We start from the raw sequence: 12,542 nt of genomic DNA, 5'->3' as shown, positions 1-12,542 counted from the left end.
GTTCTTGAAAAAGTATAATATTCAACGGTTGAAAGTCTATTAGTTCTACTTTTAAACACTGCTAGATAAGTGACAAGCACACCATACTGTTTTTCTATATCTAGACTTAGAATTTTATCCTTAGATCCATATATAATGAAGAAAAAAGGTAAACCATACATCTTAAACAAGGATAAAAGTGTTGGAATGAGATCCTAAGGTTTAAGATTTAGATAGTTTGCTAATGGTAACCATCATGCAAAAGATTTAGATAATATACCACTTTTGAAGCTAACGTGTGACTACGTCCAGTTCATACATATATAGGTGCATCATTGCAGCTGGTAACATATTGGTGATTACTGATTAGGCAAGGAATATTAGCTGGTGATGAAGCTGTGGCACGAAGGATGCTGCAAAGAATAATTATTTTGCCGTTTGTATATATGCATGCCACTTGTCCATTGGAAGTCGGGACCAAAAACGATGAAAGTCTAAATCAAGCTGGCATAAAATGGTACTATTTTCCGTTTGCAACTTGATACTTTTAGGAAGAAGTAAAGCTGGCACGAAGCTGGGAGTTTACCCAGTATGTCAAGAAAATGGTTCCATGGATACACGTTGCACGCTGCCTCGCTTCTCCTTCCTCGTGAGAGTGCTCCTTGGTCCCCTCCAGTGGGCGCCGGCACTCTGGACGTCGGTGGAGGTTGCGGGCACTGCGAGCCAGCCCTAGCCCCCTATCGGAGGACACTTGAGGCTATGGCATGTGCCACCTCTGCAGCCCCGCACTGAGCATGCCTATGTTGTGAGCTACCCACGCCATGAGCCGCAGCCCTGTTCTGCTTCGCGCTGCTTGCCCAGCCCGCGCTCTGCCTATGCTGCCTCCCGCCGCTTGCCCACCCAGCCTTGCACATCGCCACATCGGTGAGGGGTAGATAGGATTAGGTCACACCAGGTGAGGCAGTGAGAAGGCAGGATGTCTAGGATGAGCTAGCTAGCTAGGGGCAATGTCATTTCCCATCATTTTCTCTTTTCCATTCGATTTTTTCTTCCTCCTTTAATCGATTCAATTTACTTCAGGTTATGGCGTTGGAAAAGCTGGATAGACTGGCAGATTGATTTTTTATAAAAAGGGGGCAAATATGCAAAGTCCAAAGAAAAGAGGAGCAAGTGCATTTGGGGATGAAAACGAGCGTCGTTATGCAATAGTCACAACCTTAATAAACATAACAATACATGACGAGTTGAATGCAGTACAGTAAAGTTGTTTGAATCAAGGGAAACAAGAGAACCCCTGCTTCCAACTTCTAGATAATCTTCACAACAACAAATTGAAAAAAAAGGTTGACACAGGGTTTTACTGATACATACATGCATACATGCATGCATGCATGCATGCATACATAATGTATATGGTGCGCAATGATGCGCAACTCTGCTTCAACTTACTGGCAAACAACTTATGGGTTATGAGACCGGTTCAGTAGGAGAAGGCTCTCTGCTACCTCTATCATTGATGGTCTTTGATCCACATCGAGGTTAAGACATTCCACAATGATCCTGGCTAGACTATGAAGAAGCTTTAAATCATTGCTTGTTAGTGTAATTTCATTGTCAAACAACTCGGCTACCCTCTTCTCTTTGTGAGCTTCAAGAAAATTCCTTACCAAACTATTATTGTCAGAATATGTGGCCTTTTTCCTACTTATAAGTTCCAAGATCACAACTCCGAAGCTGTAGACATCACTTTTTTCTGTTAGAACTCCTGTTTGCATGCATACTGGATCCATGTAACTCATATCACCAATGACATCATCTGCATGGTCTTTATCTCTTGCAATCAATCTCGATGTGCCAAAATCTGATATCTTTGGCATGAAGTTATCATCCAAGAGTATATTTGCTGGCTTAATATCACCATGTAGGATTTTATTATTGGTTTTTGAGTGCATATATGATAGACCGTCTGCTGATTGTGCAGCAATACTCAAACGCATGTTAATGTTAAGAGGCACTACCTTATTACTATGAAGAATATCTTCGAGGCTACCATTCGGGAGGAACTCATAAACAAGCATGGGGATATCAACTTCGAGGCAACAACCTATCAGCCTAACAATGTTCTTGTGGATGACTTGAGATTGGATGATGACTTCATTTGCAAATTGTTCATTCTCCAGCACAGTACCATTTATCGGCTTCTTTACTGCAACCAAATCATTATCAAGAATGCCCTTGTAAACTTCACCAAAGCAACCTTTTCCAATTAAATTTTTACTCTTTAAAATTCCCTTAAGCTCTTCCTTTTTGAAAAGCTTTATAATCTTTGCTTTCTCCAATATAGGCCCGCCGTTCTTTTGGTAGAACTCCCTCATCTTCTTTTTCTCTTTGTGAAGAAGAATGAGGAACAAGAAAGCTGCCATGAAAAATAAACCTCCTATTACACCTGCATGGGAACCAAAATTTTCACTTTATTGTTGAGGGATGTAGTATAATACAACTATAATTTTCTTGTACCTCCTTTTTAAAAGCTAGCACTGGAGCTCTTGCCATGCATGAGCGGCTGACGGCACCAACAACTAGCGGTGGATTGCATTTATACCACTACCACATAACAACATAGTGATAAGCATGATGTGGTAGTGGTACAATCGATGCATTTTGTTGACATTATTTATTTTTTATATATAGAAAGACTCTGAGGGAGACCCCTACCACTACAAGATTCATGAGTATTGCTGAGTTTTATCACGGGCCAAGGGGGTTGCTTTGCCTATTAGTTTCTACTGTAGTTATAGATGTGTTTTGGTATATGTACAGCCTTCAACACATAACAAGTGGCATTGCTAATCCAAAAATACCCTTCTAGTAACCATCTAATTAAACATCATCCACCGTCATTACATTTTAATTCTTAAATAGTTGGGAAAGGGTGCCTTAAATTTCAATTCATTTTGAACCAATTAGCTTATCCGATACGTCATATATTCAGAAATGGGGAGTATATCTTTAATTCCCCAATCAAACTTACAATGCTGACATGTGTGCCAAAGAAATAAAATCTTAAAAACTCATTTGCTACCAGCGAGTATATATAGCAAATGGCTGTAATATATACTCCCTCCTTTTCATATTGTAAGTCATTCCAACTTTCTTGGAAAGACCAAATTTATACAATTAAATACTAACATCTATGATACCGAATAAATACTATTAGATTCTTCATTAAATATATTTTTATAATATATCTATTTGGTGCCATAAATCTTTGTAATTCACTCTATAATTTTGGTCAAAACATAAAATGATTTGAAGAAAGTTGAAATGACCTACAATTTGGAATGGAGGGAGTAGCTAGTTTTGTTGCGGTTAGCTTAGTGCTTACCTCCAACCACCTTTGCAACCAGGGAGAATATGGGCTGGCATGTTCCATTCTTCCCGTCGCCTTTCATTCCAGGTTTGCATGGACAGTCATACCCTAAAAGCCTGTTCTTGCATATCCCATCACTCGAGCAAGGATACAAATCAGGGTGCTTGCATTCGTCGATATCTGGACATAAACAAATGTTGTCATAGAGTAATCCAATCACAAGCTTGGGTTCTTGTTATTAGAACAGAGGAGTGTATATTACCTTGGCATCCATTAGGGATGTAAGGGTTGCCCTCGTAGTGCTCCAGGCACTTGCAGATGTAGCCATTGGTCACGTCGGCACAAGAGCTGTTGCCGCTGAGGCACGCGTAGTCCAGAGGTGTCTGCTGGCCTTTCTCCGGGCATATAGCATTCCTAATGGCGAAATCGATCACATAGGGCACGCCCCTTGGGAATTTGTCGGTGGTGTTGCCGTACAGGTCTGTCGTGGAGAAGTTGTACCATGAATGCTCCACCACCATGGCGAAGGTACACGGGTTGGTCATCCACATAGTGTTATTCATCGGTATGCCCATGTAAACTGAGACACCAGTGAGCGGGAGCCCTTCCGGCAGGGAGGCCTGGCAGCAGCCGTGCCCAGAGCATGACCCGTTGGACGCAAGCTGCAGGTTTTCCATGATGAACGAGCTGCAGGAGACGAGGTAGCTGGCCTCTCCGGTCCCGGATGAGGTGTTGAATCTGTACGCCGTAGCCACAAATTGCAGGCCGACGCCGATGAGGACATTGCGCGCCAATGACACAAGGAACGGGCCCTCGGCACCGCCCATACCTTTGGCCAACAAGGTGGTGAACATCATCATCGAGAAGCCGGCAGTGGAGTTCTTGTTGCAGGCGGAAGCCACTGCACCATATGCCCGTGCTTCACTCTTGGCGAACGATATGTCGACGAGCTCCACCGGCGAGAGATGTGGGTCCAGTTTAGATTTATTCCTCGGGTATTCGATCGAATAATTACCTGTCTTGGATATTGAGAAGTTGGTGTAGACGGTCGACGTCTTGGCTGATCTTCCATCGCCTTTACCAATGAAGGCGCGAGGGGGCTGGAAGGAGTGGTTGCAGGTGACCTCGAAGCCCTCTCGGAAGCAGCCCGGCTTCATGCCGAATGGGAAGGGGATGCTGATGTCGCCGCACTTGTCCGGACAGCCCGGAAGTGTGATCGGCGGCAGCGGCTCATGTTGTTCAGCAATGGCAGCAGCCTGGATCAAGAGAGCCCCTGCTGCTGCAAGGAGGACTGGGATGCGCAGCAGCTGGGGTCGCGAGGGCGTGGTCATGGTGTCGTACGTCATGTGCTGTTCTTGCTGATACCGCTAGCTGCTAAGCTTTGCATCTCTGGCCATCTGCATAGTTAATTTGTAGAGAGTATCAAGAGCTAATTGCACCTTGCCTCAGATATTTATTTGTAAATGTGCTTCACAACACGAAGCCAGGTTTCACAACCTGCATATGTTTAGCTTCGTTGCGGTTTTCTCTTAAATTAAACCCAGTCGAAGTGTTTCCCGGAGATGGGGTTGACTGGAATTCGTTGCAAATATAGGAGTTATGTGCAATGGATAGGCTGTTGGCTACATTCAGAATGATGCTTGGTTTGCACCATGTTATGTTCTCGAAAAGGATAATATTCAACTGATGAACAAGTTTAGTTCGTGCAATATTTATAAATTTGTTCCAGTGATGTCCAACTCATATATTGTATATGGACACTAAAAAGGCAGGTGGTGTGGGACCCCATAGTCCCTTAGAGCATCAGCACTGCATATTTCGGTTTGGGGTACCCAATGTGGGAATTATGTGTCCTGATCCTTCCACAATGTGTTTACCTTAGATCCTGATCTGATGAAGAAAAAGGTCTGAAATGATTAGATAATTTGCTAAAAACAAATATCATGCAGAAGATTTAGATAATATTACTTTGTTCGTTCCAAAATGTTGGGTATTTTAGTTTTTTCCTAAGTCAATTTCTATAACATTGACTAAGTTAAAAGAATATTAACATCTAAAATATCAAACAAACACTGATAAAACATATTTCATGGTGGACATAAAGAAATTGATTTGAAGTTATAGTTTTTGGTGCATTTTTCTATAAACTTGTTTAAAATTAGAGAAGCTTAACTTAGGGCAAAACTAGAATGGCATACATTCAAAAGGGAGCAAGTACATTTGAAGCTCAGAGGTGTCGCTATGTCCGGCTCGTGGATATAGCCGATCCATATGTGCACCGTTTGTTCGTTACTGCCGATAAGACATTAGGCAGAGAACATTAGCTAGTGAGGGATGTAAGTGGGAAGCTGTGGCGCGAAGGATGCTCCAAAGAATATGGTATTATTTGATGTTTATGTCCTAATAATCCATTTATTAACCACTTGTCCACTGGGACAAAAAAAAAAGATGAAACTCCAAAGCAAGCTGCGGGCACGATAGAGGGCTTAAAATGGTTCTATTCTCCATTTGCATCTTGACTTCTTGATCCATTTAAAAGCAAAGCTGGAACGACGGTGGCGCGCTTACAAAATGATATTGTTTGACGTTTGCGTCTTAATCTACTTAACCACTTGTCATTTCAATTCTTCTAAAGAAATTAAAGCTGGCTAGGTTAGGGCTTAAAAATGGTTCCATTCGCACATTAATGCATTCAGATTGTAGAAGCAATGCCGGCACGATTGTGTGGCACGCTTCAAAACTGGCAAAAAAATATTTTTGCATCTTAATCTATTTAACCACTTATAAAAGGGAAGACTTGCCATATGTCAATGCTGTGGTTACATTCGGTAGATTTATTTCAGCTGCCTCTCAACGCGGTGAAGTTGTGGGCTTGCAATCCTCTATCCTACTGGTACCATCAGATCAGTAACCACAGCATGCCTCCCATAATCCCACTCCCATGATACCATGTCTGCACCAACTATTCGCTCTGCCTCTGGTCTGCTCATCACTCAAGCATCAAGCAGCTCTGCTCAGCCACTAGCTCAGCGAGTTACGAGGTCCTAGCCCTGCGGGTGGCGGAAGCAGCGGGGTTCAACGGAAATTAGGCTCAAGTTGGAGGGGTTCAATGGAAATTAGGCTCAAGTTGGAGCTTGTATGGGCCATTTGCAGATCTGTGACGAAAATCCATAAATTCTCGTAGATGTATCCTATCAGTGATGTTTTCAGTAAACGTCGCCTGAAATCCGTCATAGATTACAGGATTTCTTGTCGTGTAAATACATTTGATCTGTGCAACATTACTCGTGATGTCTGGGCCAGATGCATCTGGCTTGTTTGCTTTGTTTTCTGGTTTACATCTGCATCTCGTGATGAAAAGTTCAAAAAGTTCTGGCTGAAGTACGTAACGTCTGTCGATGCTGAATTGCGTCAAAGATTCCATGATAAATCTGCAACACATACAAATTTACGCTGGCTCCATTGCAGTTGTGAATTGCCCTGAAATTGTTTCCTTTTACTTATAGTATCTTTCACTTCTCAAATATTTTTTGGTTGAAGGGTTGTTATTCGATGGAGATTAGGTAACAATTTCACTGCTAATCTAATTGGATGCCGTTGATTATTCTTTTTGAAAAGAAAAAACATGCCGCTAACGTAACTATTCTTTGGGTATGAATTGCACACACATGAGAATGAGGTGCTAAGCATAGAAGTGATGAGCCCCCGTGCTTTCAGAAGAAACTGGACGTGGCTGGAAGTTCCTGTAGTGCTTAAATAAAATACACTTTTGACTGATGCATTGTCAAAACTTTGAGAATTCGCCGGTTCGGGTATTTGGTCGGACATCACAATTCGGATACTGTTAGCATGATAATTGAGGATAACATCAGCTAGCATATCAGATGTCCGCAACACAGAGAATTAGATCTTGTTTAGTTGCCCAAAGCTTGGAGGTGCAAAATTACTGTTATAGCACTGTAGCACACTGTAGCGTTTCGTTTGTATTTGTCAATTATTATCCAAATATTGACTAATTAGGCTGAAAAGATTCATCTCGCAAAGTACAACAAAACTGTGCAATTAGTTTTTAATTTCGTCTACATTTAGTACTCCATGCATGTACCGCAAGTTTGGAGGAATCTTCTTTTTGCATAGTGTCAAAGTTGGAAGTTTTGAGGAACTAAACGTGACCTTAACTGCAGCAAATTAATGAACACTGTCCATCCGGGATTAATGTTAAATAAACGAATTGTACTTGGATGGCAAATAATGGAGAAAATCAATTAATTAATATATATGTTAAATAACTCTAAACATAACGGGCCTGTTCGCTTCAGCTTATAAGCCGGCTGAAAAGCCGAAACGGCTGATTTATTGTGAGAGGAAAACACTGTTTGATGGCTGAAAAGCCAGCTGAATAAGCTGAAGCGAACAGGCTGAACATTACAAAACGAGTTGAATGTAGTGCGATAAGGTTGTTTGAAGACAACCCCTGCTTTTAACTTTAGGGGTTCTGTTGACAACATCAAATTAAAATAAAACAATAGTGCCATACTGATAGTTGTCTATCTTATTTGACGGGTCCACACCGATGTGCAATTGTGTATCAACCTAGTGGCAAGCAACTTACAGGTTACTAGACCGATTTAGGGGGTGTTTGGATACACCCCACTAAAATTTAGCACCTGTCACATCGGATATTTGAATGCTAATTAGGAGTATTAAACATAGGCTAATTATAAAACTAATTGCACAGATTGAGTCTAATTCGCGAGATGGATCAATTAAGCCTAATTAGTCCATGACTTGACAATGTGGTGCTACAGTAACCATTTGCTAATGACGGATTAGTTTGGCTTAATAGATTCATCTCGCGAATTAGCACAGGATTCTGCAATTAGTTTTATAATTAGCACATGTTTAGTCCTTCTAATTAGCATCCGAACATCTGATGTGACACTGCTAAAGTTTAGCACCTAGTATCAAACACCTCCTAGAGAAGGTGCTCTGCCACATCTATCATTGATGGTCTTTGGTCCACATCGAGGTTAAGACATTTTGTAGTGATCTTTGTTAGACTGTAAAGGAGCTCTAAATTGCTTGTCAGTGCAACTCTGTCATCAAACAACTTGGTTACCCTCTTCTCGTCTTTGTAAGATTCAAGAAAATTTTGGATTAAGAACAACTTGGTTACCATTGCTTCATTTTAACAACACAAAATGAAACTAAAAGCCTAAATTATAGTTCAACTTCTACCAACTCCATAACAACTACAAGTAAACAAAACTAACTTTTTCCCCTTTTGGCCTTGTTCTACTTTCTAGTGTTCATATCGAGTACGAAATATACTTGTCTTTCCAGAGGACGTGCTGAAATCACAGTACCATACTCTTAAAGTTCATCAAGGATGGCAGGGTCAATATCAGGATAAATCTTCTTCCCATCAAGATCATCTTGATCAATAGCAGCTTCATGTGGTTGCTCAACATCAACGTTTTTGGCCAGTTTGATCAAACTGGTCAACTCTTGACCCGCCTTAATCCTAAGATTACAGTGATAGTGCACTTCATCATAGAGTAACAAGGAAGCCCCCTTGAAGAACAACTTTTTGTACTTTGGTGCATCAGACTTAAGCGTCCTCCAATGTCCTGTTGAAAACCACTGAATGGAACACACTGGCGTTAGTTGATTGACAAATTTCCATCAAATGCATACACATTCACAAGATATTACGGTTTACCGGATGGGTAGCGGCAATGTTTTCTTCAGGGCAACATATATCTTGAGCGCGACCGCAATTTTGTGGAAATCCCAACCCTCAGTATTAATGCGAGATATTTTCGCAATGTGCGCAGCAACAGAGCGCAAGGTGCTTCTACGTTTGTTAACATGGCGATCACAGGCATAGATGAGGAATGCCAACTCAATAGCACGTCTAGTAACCTGGATACAAGGAGCATTCTTACGTAAATAATACAGGTAAAACCCACAAAGCCAAAACTTTGGAAACAATATTGCATTAAAAATACTTCAATGAAAATTAAAGCTTGAAGTACACAGGGAGCAATAAAGCAGAAAGCACTTCAATGTCAGACATATGGGAAAGGTGATAGGCTCACCATCATATCTGGTTTGACATCAAACTTCTGCCCCTTCAGGAAACAATACATTCCTGTGCTCATTGGGAAGTAACCCTCGTTACTCAGATCTGAGTTTTCTGGAGTCAGTAAAGACTGCATCTGAATCTTTAAGCCCCACATCAACTCCGCTACAGCAGAATCATACACACAGCGTATACCCTGAAATAATCCACAGACAAGTTGGTGCCCATAATTGTTAATAGACATAAGCAAGTGAGTGAGTTTCGACACTAACCAATTCCTTTTCAATGATACTTTTATAATCCTCATTTCCAACAGCTAGCCGCTGACGAGGTTGGAGATTATTCCGGATCATCTTAGCAAGCTCGTTACTGACACCAGTACTTTGACTAATCGCGTGCACCTTGTTCTGAAAAGTTTTAAATCCTAAAAGACGAACCTGATGTTAAAGAAAAGAAAAACGATAACCAGGTTAAGGGGAGAAGACACGATTAGTGTGAAAAATTATGCCACGCCTCTGCCGGAGTGGGGTGTTAATTCAGTAGGTACATAGATAGCTGTCATAAATCCTTATTTAAGTCCTCACTTATTGCAAGAGTAAATGAGATTTCAAGTGTTCATCTAATGCAATGTATTTTTGAAAATAATACTGCCATTCATGGGTAGTAATACCATCATCATGTCAACCTTGAATCACCCTAGCCTGCAACAAGTCACCCTAGGTATCACAAACATGTCCCCAATATTCTACAGGTATCTCTTCGCACCAAAATACATTTTGGGAGTGCATGCATATGCGAAACAACATAATCATGCTAGATGCTTCCGAACTAATTTTTTGGATAGAAATTGGGTTTTGGAGTCTGTTAACTTAGTAAACATCTAAATGACCAAGTGATTTTCTTCATGTTTCTTCACTGATGAATGCAAAGAATAAATAAGAATGGCAAACATGAACTGTGCAAGATCACTGCTCAGCTTAAACTGAGCACAAGCATCATAATAAAGAAATTAGAACCAGAAGGAGAAGGGGGTACTAACTTCATGTGCCGCCGAATCAGGATCAGCGAAGTCTGCCCAGATTTCCTGCACGGCATAGACAATATAGAAATATTAGGTCGATACAAAGACCACAAGAGCAAGGAGGCATTTGAGTAAATCAAACTGGAATAATCAAATAACCTTCATCAAGGCAACTTGGTGACGGAGCTTGTATCCATTATAACGGAAAATTGCAAAGCCAGAGGGCGTCTCAAATAGTACCTTGACCGCCATATCATCTAACAACTGGCCAGGTGGTAAAACTGAATTCAAGCAAGTTCAGGCAATCAGAATTACTATGAAATATGTAAGGTGACTAATCGACTAGAAATCAAGCGTTTAGTCAGTTTGTGGCTCGGAGGCCAAAGGCTCCCTTCGCCCCCGCCAGATCCGCCAACGAAGCCTAATCACAAATACCTTCCGCTACCCACTAGCCGGCACAGCATCCTTCTGCCGATCCGCGGGTGCGGAGTCGATACCGGAGATGCGACCCCCGCACTAAGAAGCCCTCCCCCTAATTCAGGGACCCAACCCGCGAACACTAACTACAAGGTAGGGTTTCCTTCCGGCGTGCGTGAGACTGGGAGAAAAAGATGGCCGCGAGTTGGTTTAGCTTACCTTCACCGTCGCTGTTATACCTCCGTGGCGCATCCTCCTCACCCGACGAATCCTGCATCTCCAAGTCCTCGACCAGTTTCGACTCATCAGACTCCGAAGGCATTTCCTCCTCCGTCTGCAATGGCTTCTCCTCTGCCTCCTCCGAGACCGTCTCCTTCCGCGGCGTCGGATCCAAATCCAAATTTGCAGCTACCTCAGGCAGTCGGTCGGGATATGTACGAAGGAAGTCGGTAGGGTTTCGTGGGATTGGCAGGCGCTCAAGTGCTGGCTAGAAGAAGGCCTCCAAGGAGGCCCGCTGGCCCAAAGAAGGGAGAAGTGGCGGCGGGCTTAATCGAGGCTCCTTGCACCCCCTAATTTAGGCCCTGTTTGTTTGGGCTTTTAGCTAGCTTTCAGCCCCCAGAAGCTGAAAGCCCAAACAAACAGCTAGCTTTCAACCCTAGATTTTTATGGGTTAGAAGCTGTAGAAAGCCAAGTTATAGTAGAAAGGTGGAAAGGAGAAAAAAACCAGCTTCTCGCGAGCTTTCAGCAGGAATTACCCGCCTGTCATCACTAAAGGGCCGAAACGGTACCTTCTTTTTTTTTCTCCTGTTCGCCTCCTCCTCCCAAATCCTATCCACTCCTGCGCCGCCCTCCCCATCGCGCCGCCCTCCCTCCGGCCGCCGCCCGTCCCTGCGGCCGCCGCCCGCCGCCTGCCTCTGCGGCCGCCGCCCGCCCCTGCGGCCGCCGCCCGTCCCTGCGATCAAAATGAAGAGAGCAACATGAATGCTTTCCGTGATAGTATTGCTGATGCTTTGATGGCCATGAGAGAGTAGTGTAATGTCGTTTGAACATGTTTGTGACTTATAAATGCATGGATAATGACCCATTAATTTTATTATAATTATGTTGTCAACAAAGTCTATGAATAATTGTTCATGAAACAAATACAATCAGTACGGACACATAGGGGTAATAGAGACATTGTACATCTCTTCCAGCCACTCTTATCCTCGGAGAAGCTGGGTTGCCAAACGAACCTCAGCTTTCGGAAAGCCAGCATTCCAGGATGGAAAGCCAGAAGCCAGCTTTCGGAAAGCAAAAGCTAGAACAAACAGGGCCTTAGCACATGCCTCCCAAACACCCCCTAAAGCAGGGCCGGCGAGGCGAGGCTGCGGCGACCGGCGAGGCGGGGCCGGCGCGGAGGCCGCGGGGGCGGGCGGCGGCGGCGAGGTGCCGGGCGTAGCCAGCGAGGGCGGGTGGAGGCGGCGGGATCTGGTGGGGAGGAGAGAGAAGAGCGCGGGGAGGATAGAGGGGAGGGGGGCAAGGGGGAATTGATTTGGGGGACCAGTTTTAGTCCATTTTAGCTACCCCCAAGTGACTTTACTTGGGGGCCGTTTGGTTCACTTTGCTTATTTTTAGCACGTGTCACGTCGAATATTTAGATGCTAATTAGGGAGTATTAAACGTAGACC

General features: G+C 43.1%; 2 protein-coding genes across 2 annotated transcripts; both read right to left on the bottom strand.

Annotated features, from left to right (window-relative positions):
• Positions 1-1,397: 1,397 nt before the first annotated feature.
• LOC101755085 (wall-associated receptor kinase 2) lies at positions 1,398-4,680 on the bottom strand. Its single transcript, XM_004958952.3, has 3 exons — positions 3,612-4,680; positions 3,365-3,529; positions 1,398-2,425 (listed from the first exon to the last, which is right to left on the bottom strand). Exons 1-3 carry the CDS (start codon positions 4,678-4,680, stop codon positions 1,440-1,442), a joined length of 2,220 nt encoding a protein of 739 aa, XP_004959009.2. The 3' UTR covers positions 1,398-1,439.
• Positions 4,681-8,448: 3,768 nt separating this feature from the next.
• LOC101753320 (probable nucleolar protein 5-1) lies at positions 8,449-11,319 on the bottom strand. The gene is made up of 7 exons (XM_004955643.2): positions 11,092-11,319; positions 10,615-10,736; positions 10,474-10,518; positions 9,707-9,871; positions 9,451-9,630; positions 9,072-9,274; positions 8,449-8,992 (listed from the first exon to the last, which is right to left on the bottom strand). Exons 1-7 carry the CDS (start codon positions 11,192-11,194, stop codon positions 8,851-8,853), a joined length of 960 nt encoding a protein of 319 aa, XP_004955700.1. The 5' UTR covers positions 11,195-11,319; the 3' UTR covers positions 8,449-8,850.
• Between the last annotated feature and the right edge of the window lie 1,223 nt (positions 11,320-12,542).

Source organism: Setaria italica, chromosome II, assembly GCF_000263155.2.
Source record: "Setaria italica strain Yugu1 chromosome II, Setaria_italica_v2.0, whole genome shotgun sequence".
Taxonomy (NCBI): Eukaryota; Viridiplantae; Streptophyta; class Magnoliopsida; order Poales; family Poaceae; genus Setaria; species Setaria italica.
Note: the sequence above shows the minus strand (reverse complement) of the source record. Positions and strands in the feature narration are given on the sequence as shown.